We start from the raw sequence: 18,383 nt of genomic DNA on the forward strand, positions 1-18,383 counted from the left end.
TAAACTGTGATATATCCATACAATGGAATATTATCCAGCCATAAGAAAGAATGAAATACTGATACATGCTACAACATGAATGAACCTTGAAAACATTAAGCTAAGTGAAAGAAGCCAGCCACAAAAGACCACATATTGTATGATTCCATTTATGTGAAATATCAGAATAGGCAAATCCATAGGGACAGAAAATCGATTAGTGGTTGCCGGGGGCTGGAGGGAGGGGAGAATGAGATGCGACTACTGAATGGATTTGGGGTTTCTTTTGGTGGTAATGTAACTATTCTGGAATTTGATAGTTGTGGCTGTTACACAACTTTGTGAATAAAACCACTGCCCAGTATACTTTAAAAGGGTAAGTTTTATATCCTTTAAATTGTATCTCAATAAAGCTGTTTTTAAAAATCTAGGTTACTGCTACATAGTTGTCCCTTCTTTAAGGAATTGCATATGTAAAATGTGACTTAGCCAAGCTAGGTAATAAGTTTGCATGGAAATAAGAAATTCAACATGGAGTTATCTCTGTGGTCATATAGACCAGAATTTAGTCTAGGATGGGAACACTTTATTACCTAAATCTCTCTCATAGCAAGAATCAGTCAGTATTAATCCTGTGTTTACCACAGGTAAATAACATCATGGCCCACACGAAAAAAGGGATAGAAAATATAAAATATGACTACTATGGCTAAGTGCCTTAAGAATTAGGAGAACAGGCAGATCTTGTTGGTCCATTCAGGATAATTGAATCCTCTAGTCAACTGAAGTTCAGAGCTATTTGTAGAACATGGCAAACCAGAGCCACTCTTTGGAAGGGCTCAAGAAAAAGTGGCAGGCAGCTGAGTAGAGTGACAGGAAACAGCCTGTTTTATTTTGAGGGGGTGGGGGCAGTGGGAGGAAATGGCTCCCTCATCTGGTGATTTAAAAAGCAATAAAAACAAACAAATTATTCTATAAATTTACTAAACCTACTAGCAAATCTAGTACTATAGTACTGTCCTCATGTTGCCTTTCTGCTAATAATTTCCTCTCATTTCTGCCCTGTTGTTCATTTTAATACTTCACTTCATATTACTTATTGAGGTGAGGAAAAGAATCAACAGAAAGAAACGGTGGCACAAATATTGATTTGAAGTGGGACCTGCATGAACCAATAAAGAAGGTTCCTATTGAGGATGAAATGACAATCCTATTGTTTCCACTTTTATGATTAGAAATCTTTGTTAAATGCATTGTTCTAATTACCTTCTGCAATGAAAAGTTCATTAGACATGATTTAATAATTCTGTAATTATTTTAAAATTTTATTTTAAATCTCTGTATTTTTAAAATTTATCTAATTGTCTTAAAAGTTAAGGATAGTAATAAAGGAAAGTTTTCAGTTAGTTGGGTACCAGGCAATGAGGTTTCGGATAATTAACTTCTTTGTTAGAAAAGTCTACACAGAAAGGTATGGAAAGTGTCTTTTAATTTGGCTTTTATCCCACAAAATGTTTATAATCATCAGTTACCTTATACATGAGGCTGACTAGTAAGAACATATCTTTTGTGTATGGACTCCCTGAAATATTTCCAATAACAAGCCATCTACTTGATATGCACTTTTCATAGGGTAGGTTGAAAAAGCAGTTAATATCCCTAATTTTAAAACTACTCCATTCTTGGTTTACCTTTTATCTCAGCATTTGAAGACAAAGTAGAGCCAAATGCTGTGCAAATAAGAAGGATATATAGGCATCTGATATCCAAATGAATGAAAGCCATTTCTCCAAGATTTAATACCTTCAAATTTCCACTCTAAGAAGGAAAAATATAGCAGTTTAACTTTATCATACCTCAAAAAGGACTAAGTGTGACTAAAAATACATTTGGGAACTCTGTGTGCTTTCTATCAAGAATTGTGAAAACTGTGCCCCTTTGAACCATTTAAACAGGAAAAAAAATCAAGTTTGGAACCAAAATAATTGGAAAGGAGGATTTTAGTCTCATTCTTCTTATGAGAGCAAAAACAAAAAAGCAAAACAAACAAACATATCCCTTCAATGCCCACCCCCCCCCCCACACACACACATACTTTTCTACACATCATATGCTATGGCCAGGATTTGAAAGTTATCTGAATACTGACAAAGCTCAGAATCTACACCAAAGCCTCAGATAACTCAGAACTTTGCTTCATTTCTTCATAAATATTAAAATCATCATCATCTACTCTCCTATCTGTTCTACTCTTCCCTGTTATTTCCTATATCAGTAAATGGCACCATCATCTTCCCAGTTGCCCAAACCAGAAACCTGAGAGTTTTCCTCAACTCCTCCCTCTCCCATCCAATCTCCCCTTCCTAAATTGAGTATCTCATCATCAGGGGTCTCCTTATCCAGTTTTTCCTGCCTCCAAACCATTTTCACACCACATACAGTAAGGACAAATCTGAATTTATCACCTCTTTCTTAAAACAGCACTTCACTGTCACAGAATACAATTTATTCATCTTTTTATTATTGAAGAATAATAGTTTATGATTGAAACTAAACTAATAGTTTATGATCGAAACTAAAAGGATTCATGTCTCCACATATCCATTCAATCAAAAAATACTCTCCTTTCAATGAAACATCACTACTTGCAGTTCTACACTTCTCTTTGAGTCTATATTCCTAAAACCAACAATTTCACAGGAAGTCAAGGATTAAAGGTCACTTACCCCAACAGTCAGGGATTGCCTTTCTTTTCTCCTACATAAATTAATTAAGCAGGACAGACCCTCTCTCCCTCCGCCATCCACTTCATCTTACCTGGTCCATTTGTAATGTTCTCATGTTGGTAGGCTTCGATTATTACATAATGGAATCTTGGGATCAGACTGTTAGAGCCAGCAAGTATATTGGAGGCAACGCTAGTCCGATCCTCCTTCATATATTGGGAAGTAAAACTCAGACTTGCCCAAGATTACACAGCGAGTTAGTAACAGAGCTGGAAGTATAACAGAGATGTGATTCCCAGTCTAGTGCACTTCCACCTTACTATGCTGGACCCCACACGTTTGACTCAGGATTATGAAAGCTTTTCCTCTGAGACTCCAGCATTTAAGTCTTCCTTCAATTAGCTAGCCAGGCTGAATCAACACGATGTTGTTTCTTTTTCTATGTCTCATAAACTCATAAGGGGATGCCATTTCTCTTACTGAGGTCTGGTGAATCTCTCTCCTCAATTCCTCCCTCCCCACCACCAGCCCATTGCTGCCTTCTAAGGCATCTGTAAGTAGCAAGTAGGTTTCGTCAACAGAAAGCCATATTTCTGCCATAGAGCTGCTCTTACAGATTGAGATGAACAGACGGGTTACTTTTGGATCCAAGGCAATAGGTCTGACAAAGAGAAATCCTTTCATATTACCTATAAGGACTAAGACAATCAGGCTTCCCTTAAAATGCTCTCAGAGAGATCTTTTTTTTTTTTTAATAACTATTTATTTTATTTTAATTTTGGCTGCATCGGGTCTTAGTTGCAGTACGCAGGATCTTTGTTGCGGCATGTGGGATCCTTCCCTGCGGCACGTGGGCTCCTTGTTGCAGCACGCGGCTTCTCTCTAGTTGTGGCCTGCGAACTCAGTAGTTGCGGCACGTGGGCTTAGTTGCCCCACAGCATGTGGGATCTTAGTTCCCCGACCAGGGATGGAACCCACGTCCCCTGCATTGGAAGGCGGACTCTTAACCACTGGGCCACCAGGGAAGTCCCTCTCAGAGAGATCTTAAAGTTCTCTCTCCCCTATCAATCTGTCCTTAAATATTTCATAGCCCTGTGTCATGTACAGCATAAATGCTAAGAGTTAAAAATACTTTGCTTCTATTCTATTTATAGGCTACTGAAATTTGATTCAGGCTATCAAATAGCACTTCCTGGATTAGCCAAACACATTAAGCAAAGGTAGGAAATGGGATAGCTGGCCTCCTGAATCACTTATCTAGTAATCCACAAAAGGAATTCCTGAATCAACCTTAGTGTCCCACCTAGACTTTCTTACCCAGATGAACATGAAGACAATTCTTTCCTTGGCTTGTGGGTTACAGGACTGTCACTAGTGCAATGAGGTGTTTTGTATACTATATGGTTACCAGAGGTCAGAGTTTTTCACAAGAGGGGAAGGGATCTGAAGACAAAGGGAAGACGGGGGATGGAAATGCAGAGATACAAAATTTGAAACATTTTCTGATATACTCCCCACCCCCAGCCCACAGTTAACAACCACTCATCTGGTCATTTTATTTTTTAAAATGAGGAAATACCCAGAGAGGAAAGTGAGTTGTCCTAGCTCACACAACTTATTGGGGGCAGAGCTAGGACTGAAAACCAGCTCTCTTAAGCGCTTTCCACTGACTAGCAAATGAATTTTCTTGTTATAAGGAGTCTGTCCTGAACCTATGTTACCAGAAGGCTCCCTGCGAACCTTCCTCAACCTACTGTCACCACCCATACCATCAACGCCACCACATAGTTTTATCATCATGACATTTTTAGCAGAGTAATAATTCAATAATCTTTCATGTGCACTTTTTTTTTTTTTTTTGCCAAATACTATCCCAGCTGAATCTTGTCTAAGACACAAGGTACAAGTGATGAATCATAACATCTGTAATAATGAAAATAATACCTCCTACTATTTATTTACCCTTCCCAGCATCCCAGGCACTAGCCTGTGCTAAACTCTTTACGTGCATAATCTCATATAATACTCGGTTAGCCTTGGATGTATGTACTATTTTTATTCCCATTTTAAAGACCAGAAACTGAGACAAGGAGAAATTAAACAACTCCCTGCAAGTTACCACAGGCTATAAATGGTGAAGCTTGGATCTGAACCCAGACAGCCTAGTACCAGAACCCTTGATAACCACTACACAAGTGTAACCCTTATGGAGGACCGCTTCCTGTTTCTACCCACTCAATTTCCCACAACACTGTTGCTTAGACAGTTTCCCACTAAGAATCTCCTTTGGAATGGCAGGCCTAAAGTTATTTCCTGGTTTCAGCCTCACTTCCCCACCTCTTCAAAGCCATGCTACATAATCCCTTCATTCTAAGAGTTGGCTGGGATAATCCTTGCATTATTGCAGAAACTCCAGGTACTTACCAATAATACAGTTTCTCAAGAAATGGATTATCATAGGCAATTATCACAGCCGCTCTTTTCTTCCCCTCTCAAACTGAGAGAAAGTTACTGAATCTCAAACGCTTCCCTTCCTGTCTGATAATCAAGCACACTGAAAAAAAATAGATTGGTATTCGTGAGACAGCCAGTGGGCCATGATATAGATTCTGTAAGTCACAAGATAGGGGAGGTTATGGGTGGGGCTAAAAGCCATCCAAAGCTAACTTAGAATCACAGCACAGTGTTGCAAAAGCTGACGGGACTAAGTAATCTTTGAATAAACCAATAGATATATAGATGAGGAGCTTGTATACAGGCACAATAGTATAAATATCAACCTGGATTTCAGCCCTGCCTCAACCACTAATGTGTTTGGAAGCAAATTATAACTCAGTTTTCTTCTATAAAATGGAGGTAATGACACCAGCCTGGCAGTTTTAAGATTAAATGAGATAATGTATGTAAAAGTGAAAGAGAATAGTAAATTGCTCTATATACTTGCAAGGGGTTTGTTTCTGAGCACCTTGTTACTATGAAAAAACTTGAAAACAACTTGCTCCAAACTACACATCTGCTCCTACTAATTCAGCAAAATTGACTTGCACACAGTTGATAAGTAGACACTTATTATTAACCTCTAACTTCTACCACCCTTGTTGATCCAGTAGCTGCCTTTACTGATCTTTGTCTTAGTAATAATAATCTATTGCATTTGTTTAGCTTTTTATAGTTTACCAAGAATTTATTGAATTATTTTAACAAATCTGCAGGTATGAAATGTTGGTATCACACATTTACAATCAGGAAAATTGGGGCTTAGAGAGGTGATGTGACTTGAACAAGACTCCACTGCTGGTACCATCCACACTGAAAGGAAAGGTAAAAGAAATAAGGAACAGAAATATGTTGTAAAGCTAATAATGCAGTCACTTACATAATACGGTTTTGTAGAAAAGTTCCTTCTCTACCTTGACAAAGAAAAAAAAAAGATTCTTCCAAAGTATCTGGAATAGCCACAGGTTCTTGTTTTGTTTGTAAAGGCAGTGACCAAGTTACAAAGACAAATAATTATCTATTAGAAAATGATGAATGGGGTTTTGCAATGTCACTAAAGTGGCTTCTAAGAAAACCGCCTAAGGGAAGTATGGCCATGTTATTTCTGTTGCCGTTGTTTAGGAAAAAAAAGTTATGAAATTTGATACTTTCTGTATTATTTAAAATATCTAAAAATATCATCCAAAGCAATTAGAATAGGGATAGGAGAAAAAGAAAATGGGAAAATAGAAGAGAAGTAATGCTTGAGGAGAGAGAAATGGAAAAGTAGGGTTGATACTGGAAAAGCTTTATCAAAAGTCCAGGCTCTTGTTCAACTTGTCCAAAGAGTTTGGGCAAGGAACACAAGACACCAAGGAAAAATAAACACACACACACACACACTGAGGCTGAGGAGCAAAGAGAACAAAGAAGCAGTTTATTTAGGGCAGAAGCTAAGAGTGCGGGCGTCCTCGCGAGTGAGGAGCGCCCACAGGGTTGTTGATCCCCCTTTTCATCTTATTTTCAGTCCTTTGAATGGGTGGGGGTCTTTTTGATTAGGAGCAGAATACTCGAGGGGAAGGTTTAGGTGTGGCCTGGATTGCACCAGGTTGCATCAGCTTCCGGTCCTGCGCATTTGCCTCCTGAAGCCACTGTACACGCGTTCTAAGAGCTGTTTGCCCTTATATTTTCGCTTACTAGTTGAGCGCCACACCTGGAAGGTTGTACAGGGTCATCAGCAACCTGTGCATTTTTATTTGCACATGCTCCACTGTTTTCATGTTCAGAGTTTCTTGCTCAGATGCTACAAAGTTTCTGTTTTAGATGCCATTCTGACCTGCGTCATGGCCTCATTAAATGCAAAACAAGGAGGTGGCTTTGCCTTGTGCCTAATGCCTGTACGTGCGGAGGATGTCCTTGGGCCCCGCCCTGTCTTCTCTGCCTCAGGGTGATTGCAAAGGCTTAAATGTTGTCTGGGGGTGAAATGACAAATTTATATGATCTTACATGAGAAGGCATTGACTAGGAGATCTGGGCTCTAGCACCAACTTTGGCAGAGGATTTAGAAAATGATAATAATAGGGACTATAGTTTATTAAGCTCTTACCAGGTGTCAAGCTCTGTGCCAGATGTTTGATATGGATTAGCTCATTTAAGTCTCACAAATGTTGATAGTTACAATTATTATTATCGCAATACTGTATTATAAATGAGTTGTTTGAGGCTCAGAAAGGTTAAGTAAATTACGCAAGGTCATACAACTTAAGCAAAAAATATGTGTATATCTAATTCTAAAGACTATGCTCCTATTAACACATAATACTGTCTTTCCATCTCACTTTAGTGAAACTCAATTTCCTCTCATATGAGTTATCCCTGGGCTATCTTTCTGTTTTATCAGTTAATCTGGTGTGTATCCATCCATGGTTTCAGGATGTGACTCAAAAGCACCGGCTTCCTGAATAACTAGTCTCGTTTCAAGGAGACCATCCAACATGTACAAATGTCTACTCATAGTTCCTGGAGTATAGCCATGACTCAGCATGAAAATCAGCACCTCTGGAACGGGACAGATCCTGAGGCCTGACAACATTTTAAGATCAATACATAGCTCAGTAATAGTACAATCAGTCTATGAACTGTTGGTGAGTCAAATCTAATTTAGATAATAACTAGCACGTAATATTTCACGCAGTGGAGTAGTTTATAAAGAATGCTGAAGATGACTTTGTGTACTTTCAAACATAAAAGGACTTTGAATCAGACAGATTCATCATGCTTGCCCCTAGTCAACTGTCATTTCCCACAAAAATACACAAAGAAGTTAGGCACGTGCTGAATGATGAAAATCACTGCAGACGAATGAAGTACAGGTAGCATCTCTTTTTAACAAATACCACTTTAACATCCAGTTATATATAACATGATTATATTTGCGCCCCTGCCAACATTACATACTAATATTGTTTCTTGATATTTATGAAATATGTTCAATAAATCCTGTAAAACATAAGTAGTCATTTTATTCCCAAATCCTTTTTGTAGATGGTTTCCTGTATGACATCCTGAGTTCATCCAGCTGACAAGTTTCCTGAAGCACTGTCAAAGCTACAGAATTCAGTTTTGAGCTACCATAGCAACTGACAGGTTTATAGTGTTCCTTCATGAAGCAGTTTACACATTTCAGAATCTGTCCCTAAACTGGGCAGATCAGAGCTTTTTAGTTTATAATTCCATCCAAATAAACCAACAACAGGCTTTTACAACCGTTTAAAAAAAATCCACCAGGTCATCGCTTTCTTAAAATAGGTCAGATTCTTATTATTAAATACACCTTAAGTTCTATTCAAATGAAGTCACAGCTGAAGAGCAATGCAGTTTCTTGAAAGGCACCACTGCTCTGGAACTAGCAAAACAATCTCTTTTGTTTGTTCAACACCCTTCTCCTCACTCCCAGACGCTCCCAAATACTTATTAGCAAGCAAATACTGTGTACCCAAAACATTCACTTCAAGTAATGACTTTAGAATAACAACTTTAGAAGTCAGTAATAGAGTGTGACTCACCCTCTCCATACTAAGTAAAAACAGAATAGAAAATGTACAATAGCAGATTTTATATTGCTTCAATGTTATTCTACCAGTATGTTCTTGCATGTACATAAGATATAAACTGTAAATACATGAAAATATGGTATTGTGCAACATATACTGCCATCAGTTATGGAAAAGAATGTTAACAAAAACACATAAATATTTCTATCATGTATTCATTATTCAACGATTATTTCTGGAAGCCTACTACATGCCAGGCACTGTTCCAGCCACTGGAGGTACAGCAGCGGACAAAACAAAGAACCTGCTTTCTTGGAACTAACTTTCTGGAGTGGGAGACAGACAATAAACAGACAGACAGACAGACAGACAATATCAGATAATTATAAGTTTCACAAAAAGAAATAAAGCAGGATAATATGAAAGAGAGTAATGAGAGTTCATTTTAGATAGGTTGGTCAGGGAATGCCTCTCTGAAAAAGTAACATTAAGGACCTCAATGAAGTGAGGGAATGAACTAGGTGAAGATACAGGGAAAGAAACTTCCAGGTAGAAGGAATAGCACATTGAAAAGCCCTGGGGAGGGAATCAGCTTAATAGTTCTAGAATAGCAACAACGGTAGGGTAGGAAACAGAAAAGGTTAGATGATCTCACAAAGATAGGCCGACTGTGGGCAATGGTACTGGATTTCCTATTTATTTTTAGTAAAATGGGAAGCAATTGGATAGTTGTGAGTAGAGTAACATGATGTAACTTACATTTGAAAAGGCTACTCTGTATGGAAGGGAAGCAATAATCCAGGCTAGAGCTGATGGTGAGTTGGACCAACTTGACAGCAGTGGAGATGCTGATAAGATTTTACTGATGGATTGAGTGTGGAGTACCAGAGGATGATGCCTGTATTTTTGTCATGGGCAACTGAATAATTGTTTATGGGGTTTGGGGATGATGGACAAGAGTTCAGTTTTATATGGTTCAGTTTGAGCTGCCTAACTAACATCCAAGGGGAGAAAATGAGTAGGCAGTTGGATAGTTGACTCTGGAGATTAGGGGACCAAAGCTATAGATATATTTTTGAGAGTCATCAGTATATAGGTAGTATTTAAAACCACAGGATTAATTACAGTCACCTAGGGTATAGTGTAGATAAGACAAAGAGAAGAGGATCAAGGACTGAGATCTGGGACCCTTCAATATATAGAGGCCAAAGAGATGAGGAGGTACCAACAAAGGACACTAAGGAGAGGCCAAGGAGGTGAGAAGAAAACCCAGAGTTTGTGGTGTCCCAGAAACCAAGTATGGAAAATGTTTCAAGGATAAAGTGATAGACAATGTCAAAAGCTACTGATAGGCCAAGTAAGATGAGGCCTGAGAATGGTCTAACAAATTTGGCAAACTGAAGATAGTTGGTGACATTGATAAGGAAATAAGTGGAATGTCTGGAGCAAAACTCAGATTAAAGTGGGTTCAGGAAAGAATGGGAGGGAGACAATGAGTATGGATAACTCTCTTGAGAAGTTTGCAATGAAGGGACATAAGGTGCTCTTGCTAGGAGGAAGTCACTCATTTCTTCCCTCTTGAAAACAGGAATGGAGAACATCTCACATAAAGGTTTGATCTTGTTGTTACTTAGATTTTTGTCGTACCTGTTTAGTAACAGTGAGTGTTCTTATTTGAGGGATGCAGGCCAGAGTATTTTAGGATTGTACTTATCAAAGGGTACCATACCAAGGTAGAACATTTTTCTGAGACAATTAGAAACCATCAAAGTTTAGTTTCACCAGTGATTACTTTAACAAATACTTTCCATCTGCTCAAATTGTTTTACAAAGGTATCTCCATCTTGTCACATTTCCAATGAAATATCATTTTTAAAAGCCTGCAATTTCTCCAGACTGCAGAACATCTTTACTTTCCATCTATGTGCAACCTGAGATTTCATTGTTTTTTTTCTAAATTTGTCTTCTGCAGCAAAAGTAATCAGAAACAACTTTAACTATATTTTTATAGGGCACTTTAAAAACTTGGCTATTGGTCTAGAAACATGATTGAAAATCAGAATCAAGGGATATCAGAAATTCTTGTTCTAGGGAACATAAAGCCTTTATTGTATTTTGAAAACTCTGAAACTGAGGGATCAAATAATATAACTGTCCATACTCCCAAAGGGCTCCAATAAGTGCATATCTCTAGGCAGGAGGATTTGTATTCTGGCTTAGATTGGCAGCCTATTTGAGATTCAGAGCATGGATGGTCCTATTTCATCATTCGGGCTCTTGCTGTTTGCTTCTTCTCCCACACGCCCCTCATCTTCTTTCCTTATATTTTTCTTTTTCCATTTTCTCCCTCTTTTCCTCTTTCTTACTGATGTTTTCTCTTTTCCATTAAGTGGAAATAAATATATTTTTGGATTCCTGGCTGTCCTTATTTTAAATATACTGGAGCATTCTCTCTTCTCAATACATTTTCTTTTCTTTTCTTCTTTTTTTTTTTTTTAATAAATCTATCTATTTAATTTATTTATTTTTGGCTGCATTGGGCCTTCGTTGCTGTACGCAGGCTTTCTCTAGTTGCGGCGAGCGGGAGCTACTCTTTGTTGCGGTGCACGGGCTTCTCAATGCGGTGACTTCTCTTGTTGCGGAGCACAGGCTCTAGGTGCGTGGGCTTCAGTAGCTGTGGCTCGCGGGCTCTAGAGCGCATCCTCAGTAGTTGTGGCGCGTGGGCTTAGTTGCTCCGCAGCATGTGGGATTTTCCTGGACCAGGGCTCGAACCCGTGTCCCCTGCATTGGCAGGCGAATTCTTAACCACTGCACCACCAGTGGAAGTCCCTCAATACATTTTCATTAGTTGTTTGGCTTCAGAATACTTTCCATGCATTACTTGAAGACTAGACCAGTTTTGTAACTTTGTGAGTTTACTTTTTTAAAGTACTTATGATAAAAAAGTTATTTTTTATTTGTATGTCAGCAGAGCTTTATTGTTTTTCACTGTACTGATTGCCCTTCATAAAAATGAATTTCCTGCTTTAAGAGAACTGGTTCTTTATAATCATCTGCTTAAAAGCTCTAAATCCACTCATAATTTTAAGTGGCAGGTCTGCCTACTCACCTACTTTCTCACTTTTTTTGATAGCTGCTTTTGAGGTTGGGTTAGACAATGTTTCCTAAATGACTTTAGGGTCTTCTCATCAAAATAGAACCTCAGTTTCTATTTTTATGGCCTGTGCCTTTGATTGCTGTATTGGTGCTGATACGATCATAGGCATCTATCCAGATCTTCATTTCACAGACATTTCCTGAGCATCCATTTTGCACTCAAGGCTGCAGATATGAAAGCAAGCAAGGCACAGAGTTCCCTGCCATCAAGTTTACGGAAGGAGAGCCAAAGAAACCAGAAACCAAAAAACAACAACAAAAAAACCCCACAGTAACTCACTACACGCTTGTTAGAATGGCCAAAATCCAGGATACTGACAACAACAACAAATGATGGCAAGAATGCTGAGCAACAGGCACTCTCATTCTTTGCTGGTAGGAATGCAAAATGGTACAGCCACTTTGGAAGATAGTTTGGTGATTTCTTACAAAACTAAACATACTCTTACCATATGATCCAGCAATCATGCTCCTTGGTTATTTACCCGAAGGAGTTGAAAATTTATGTGCACACAAAAACCTACGCACAAATATTTATCGCAGCTTTATTCATAATTGCAAAAACTTGGAAGCAACCAAGATGTCCCTCAGTAGGTGAATGGATAAATAAACTGTGGTACATCCAGACAATGGTATATTACTCAGTACTAAAAAGAAATCAAGCCATGAAAAGGCTTGGAGGAACCTTAAGTTCTTATTACCAAGTAAAAGAAGCCAATCTGAAAAGGCAATATAAGTGATGATTCCAACTACACGACATCTGGAAAAGGCAAAACTATGGAGACAGCAAAAAGATCAGTGGTTTCCAGGGGTTGAAGTCAGGGGGAGGGATTACTAGGCAGAACACAGGGGATTTTTAGGGCAGTGAAAATACTCTGTATGATATTATAATCATGGATACATGTCATTATACATTTGCCCAAACCCCTAGACTATACAACACTAAGAATGAACCCTAATGTACACTATGGACTTTGGGTGATTATGATGTGTCAATGTAGGCTCATCACTTGTAACAAACGTACCACTCTGGTGTGGGATGCTGATAATGGGAGAGGCTATACGTGTGTTGGGGCAGGAGGTATATGGAAAATCTCTGTACCTTCCTCTTAGTTTTGCTGTGAACCTAAAAATGCTCTAAAAAAATAAAGTCTTTAAAAATTAAATTATATAAACTTAGAGTTAAATAAATTATAATATAAGCAAAATTAATAAACAAAATGGTTACTATAGCGTGTGAGCTTTCTCTTGGGCTACTGGCAGAAATGTGAATTGATAGACTCTTTTTTGGAGGCAGTGTGGCTGAGATTACTACTCGTCCCCTAATATTCATTCTCCTCTCCTTCAGTGTAATGAAACCCCCATGTTTTAGCTGGGCACATGGGCATACAAAATGAAGGCTACCATGACAACATTAAATTCTTGCCTAAGAGGTATAAACAGAAGTGTTATCTCCAATCTCTGTCATGCCTTTAAAGAGAATAGACCATTTCTCCCCTTTCCCTTTCCCCCTTTCTCCACTCTGCTTCTTAGAATGTGGTCCTGGTAGTGAGCCATCTTTGATTAAGCAGATGAGGAAAACACCCTAGGCATGGCAGAACAAGTTTGGAACAGCCCAGGGCCTTTGACCTCATGAAGTAAAGCTTCATGCAGCCTGGATTAGCTACCTCCAGACAGTTATGTGAGAGCAAAATAAACCACTTTCTTATTTAAGAAGAGCCTGAAACCTAATTAGAGGTGTATTTAGCACTGTGTATAAAAGTCCTTTTTTTTGGCTGCACCACGTGGCTTGCAGGATCTTAGTTCCCCGACCAGGGATTGAACCCAGGCCCACGACAATGGAAGTGCTGCGTCCTAACCACTGGACCCCCAGGGAATTCCCTAAAAATCCTTTAAAAGTTCATAACCTTTTAAGCCCAAATTTCCAGGTAATCAAAGTATGCGCTTATACAGTCCAACCCCTCATTTTCTACATAGGCTTTGAGTCAGCTACATTTAAGCTGTGTAGCACTTCCTTGGCTAAAGTCTCCAACCAGATGCCTGGGGGAAAAAAAATCATACTGAACCACCCCACTTGCAAATATTATAACCACAAATGCTGAAGTAGAAACTTTTCACAATGACAAAGCACAATGTGATAAAACTCCAATGTCCCCTTTGAGGCCTTCAAAGTCCTTACTGTGCTAAATAAGTGCTAGAGAACTCTCTCTGGCCATCTGGAGATTCTGCTAATATGAGCTGCTCTCAGGTACCACAGCACGTTTCCCACCACCATGAGCTGCTGCCACAGTTTTCTGAATGATGTTCTGATGGTGCACTCACATAATTTTAATCCTATGCTGCTTCACCTTTTCCAGATGTTGATAGCTCGTCCACATGCTTTGGTTATTATCAAAATGCCCTGGAGTTCAAGCTTCCTCTGAATGAATCAGTACTAATTCCACCAATAATGTACACTGTTCTTTCTGCAAAAGTGCTAGATAAAGGAGTTGGCTGATTCCATAGTTAGAGAGTAATCACTGCTGGATGAGCAAAGTCAAACATACCTAGAGAAAAGAGAACTACTTGTAGTAGAATCACACCTATAGAAGCATGGCTTTGTCTTCCTTTGACTGAGCATCTGTGGGAGAGTTAGAATGACTCATACCTCCTACCCTCCAACCCTGTTTCATTCCACTTCCTATCCTCCAACCCTACTTCATTCCTTAGAAGTGGGCAGGATGCTCTTCAGAAATTCCTAGGCCCTCCTGATTCTCTTGATACTTACTATCAAAAGACAATGAGATACATGCATAAACTTATACAGACACAAAACATACTTGGCTTCCACTGTCTATCACCATGGCTTATATACAGATGAGAAAACAGGTCAGAGAAGTTAAGTGATTTTCCCATAATCTCCTTTCATTCTAGCTTAAGTTTTTAAGTACTGCCACTGCGATCATTTTTCAGCTTTGCAAAGACTTGACTGTTTTTTCCAAATCCATCTGACAGACTTTGCTTTCTTCCTTTTTTAATTCAATCTAGATTAGTTTCCATACCCCCAAACTAAAGCTGTCCCTCTGCCTGTTTATCATAACTTCCTAACAAAATCCCAAGCTTGAATGAATCCAACTTTCAGGTTTTCTCTGTGCCTATACCGGAGAAGGTGGGTGCTGAAGGAATAAGTCCCACAATAGATTAGTTCCATGATAAAGTTATAATATTCAATTTCACATGAACCCACAGTACTACTCAGAAACATTACATGTCTCTGTTCAGCTTTATTCCATTCTTGACAACAATTACAAACTTCTTCCAGTATCTCCAATCCTCTCATCTCCTCTCCCCAATCTCAGCACATGACTTTGTCTCTTTAAAAACAAAATTGAATAAGGGCCTACTGTATAGCACAGGGAACTCTTCTCAGTACTCTGTAATGACCTATATGGGAAAAGAATCTAAAAAAGAGTGGATATATGTATATGTATAACTTATTCACTTTGCTGTACAGCAGAAACTAACACAACATTGTAAATCAACTATACTAAAAATTAAAAAATAAATAAAAACAAAATTGAAGCTATCAGATGGAAATTCCCTCATCTTCTTGATTCCACATTTTCCCCACACCCTCTCTTCCTTCCCTACTGCTATAATAAAGGAGTATATTTCCTATTAAGGTAAAACTCCTCATGTGTGTTTTGGATTCCAACCCTGATCACATTATCAGGAATCTTACCATTTAATTTTTTATTCTCTCTTATATATCTTCAACATACATGAGATGTATGTATACATACATACATAAATATCAGGTGGATATATCCATTAGCATTTAAATATGCTCATTTCTCCCCAAACTTAAAAAAAAAAACTATCTTGTCCATATATTTGTCTCCAGCTACTGCCCCAATACTCCCATCTTCTTCACAGCCAAATTTCTAGGAAGAGTTGTCTATACTTGCTATTTTCACATCTCCCACTCACTCTTCACCACTCCATTCCCTTCTGGCTTCTTCCTTCATCCCACCACCAATCCATGACTCTCCTGAAACATGTCCCACTAAAATAACTAATGGCCTCCATGTTACCGAATCCAATCAATATTTTTTATCCCAATCTTAGTGGCATTCACCTGTTTACCACCATCCTTCTTGAAACACTGTTCCCTTGGCTTTTCTCACACCAGTTTCCCAGTTTTCCTTCTACCTCTCTGGCCACACTTTTCATTTCATTTTTAGGTTCACCCTTTACTTATCCTAATATTAAATGAAGTTCTTTGAAGCCCTCATCTCTTTTGACTCTATGTTCTCCCTACGTAATTTTATCCACCCCCACAGTTTCCATTACCATCTATATGCCAATGACTTTCAAACATATATCTCTCACTCGAGCTACTGTTCTGAGCTCCAGACTTGTATATCTAATTGTTCTCTCAAAATTTTCACTTAGAAGTCTCAAACACACCTCAAATGCAAAATATCAAACACCAAAATCATGATCTTCCATCTGAAAATGGGTATGTAGAGAAGGAGATCTGTGATGTGTGTGGGTATGAAATGATGGTTGAAGATAAATGAGAGAAAGGAATCTAGGATGATTCCTATGTTTCTGGTTTAGGACACTGCTTGGGAAGTCATGATACCATTTGGTACTGGAAATAGAGGAAAGGAAAATGATGATAAATTGCATTAATGTTTTGAATATTTATAATCCCTATGTATATTCATGTTCTTTGAAACAGAGAAAATTGAATTACATCATCCATCTGTGTTTTGAAATCATGTATTGAAGGATTATCTGGCTATTCTAAGAAAATCTGCATAAATGGAATTTATCACTGTTCTAGGGAAGATATACTTTCTTCTCCATGCCTTTCTTTGATAAGTACAGGTTTGTTATTTGCACAGCTTAAAAATATTATTAGTGACTGATGTTGTGCAAATGAACGAAAGCATATGGCAGGACACCAAGTATCCTGACTTCCATTCCAGTGCTCTTCCCACTCTACCACAACTACCCATACCAGATATTTAATATATTATAATTATTATAATAAGAGCCTATGCATATACATTATTATCTCTGTTTTATTCAAGAAGAAAGTGAAGCTCTGAGAGATTAATTATCACATGCAAGTTAAAAAGCTAGGACTTGGTGGCATCAGAATTCAGCTCCAGGTCTTCCTGGCTCCTAAATCTGAGCTCTTTCTCCAATTTCACACTGTCTGCTAAGGTATTAAATGATAAAAGATTTAATTCATGAACTCTCCTAGGGGTATGTGCATTTGAAAATCCTCACAACCTCCCCACTGGCAAAGAAAAACAAAACAAGCAAAGTAATCATTTTAGTGGTAAAATCTCAGGGAAAGTGAATGTGACAAGCCAATGAAGATGATACTTGTGGGCAGGCGTGTCAACTGCTTCCCAAATCATATCATGTAGGCACCTGCCTACCTACTCTGTGACTCCACGTTATCCATCTCCTCAGTATAAGTCTTGATCCCACAGAGAGAATGGAAGACATAATTCCAAATCTTCTCAGTATTGCCCCATGAGACTCTTGGAGCAGCATGGAATAATGGAAAGAGCCCAGACACTGCAGCCACACAGATCTAAAGAAGACACTTCAGCTCTCTGTACTTAAATTTTCTTATCTATAAGATGAAGGCAGTAATACTTGGGGCTTAGGAAATAATTAAATGGGATAGTGCAGTGGTCCCCAACCTTTTTGGCACCAGGGACCGGTTTCTTGGAAGACAATTTTTCCATGGACTGGGGGGGGGGGGGGCGGTTTGGGGATGATTCAAGTGCCTTACATTTATTGTGCACTTTATTTCTATTATTATTACATTGTAATATATAATGAAATAATTATACAACTCACCATAATGCTGACAGGAGGCGGAGCTCAGGCCGTAACGCAAGCTATGGGGAGCAGCTGTAAATACAGAGGAAGCTTTGCTCACTCACCCACCGCTCACCTCCTGCTGTGCGGCCCAGTTCCTAACAGGCCACAGACCGGTACTGGTCCATGGCCCAGAGGTTGGGGAGCCCTGGGATAGTTCACATAAAATGTCTGCAGCATAGTGGCCATAATAACCCAATTGTTATTAGCTGCCTTCAGCTTCTCCCATATCCAGGAGTCACCTCCTATTAATTCTTTGAAGACACTCTGAAAAATACATCAAAAGGAACCAGCAACCTACCCTACCCCCACTCCTCCAAGCTGCAGAAAAATACAGGTGATATTTCTCCAATTTTCAAAAAAATACCCTGAAAGCAGCTTTTCATTTACAGGTAAGATCTTAGCATTAAAAAAAAAAAATAAGAGTCCAATAGTTGTTCTGTCTCTCCTTTGTTTAATCCTATTCTTTAAATAATCATTTTTAACATTTCTACTGCCTTTCACAACATTAGGCAGAGTCACGACACCTGGCTCATTTTACAGATGAAGAAATAAAGATGGAGAGGGGGTAGGATGTCCATCCTAAGGTCACAGGACTATATGG

At 38.7% G+C, this 18,383-nt stretch overlaps 1 protein-coding gene across 6 annotated transcripts in view; it reads right to left on the reverse strand.

Moving 5' to 3' along the window:
* Positions 1–18,383, reverse strand: part of IL13RA2 (interleukin 13 receptor subunit alpha 2) — a 140,552-nt gene that overhangs the window by 108,542 nt on the left and 13,627 nt on the right. For all 6 annotated transcript variants that reach the window (XR_014258548.1, XM_082445579.1, XM_082445578.1 and 3 more), the window contains one exon: positions 1,671–1,797. Coding sequence is in view for 5 of the 6 variants with exons in the window: in XM_082445579.1 (XP_082301705.1) it covers positions 1,671–1,764 (94 nt within the window). In the remaining variant the exon portion in view is untranslated. Of the gene's footprint in view, positions 1–1,670; positions 1,798–18,383 lie in introns of those variants that run through there.

Source organism: Balaenoptera physalus (genome assembly GCF_965194825.1).
Source record: "Balaenoptera physalus genome assembly, chromosome: X".
In the NCBI taxonomy this organism is placed as follows: Eukaryota; Metazoa; Chordata; class Mammalia; order Artiodactyla; family Balaenopteridae; genus Balaenoptera; species Balaenoptera physalus.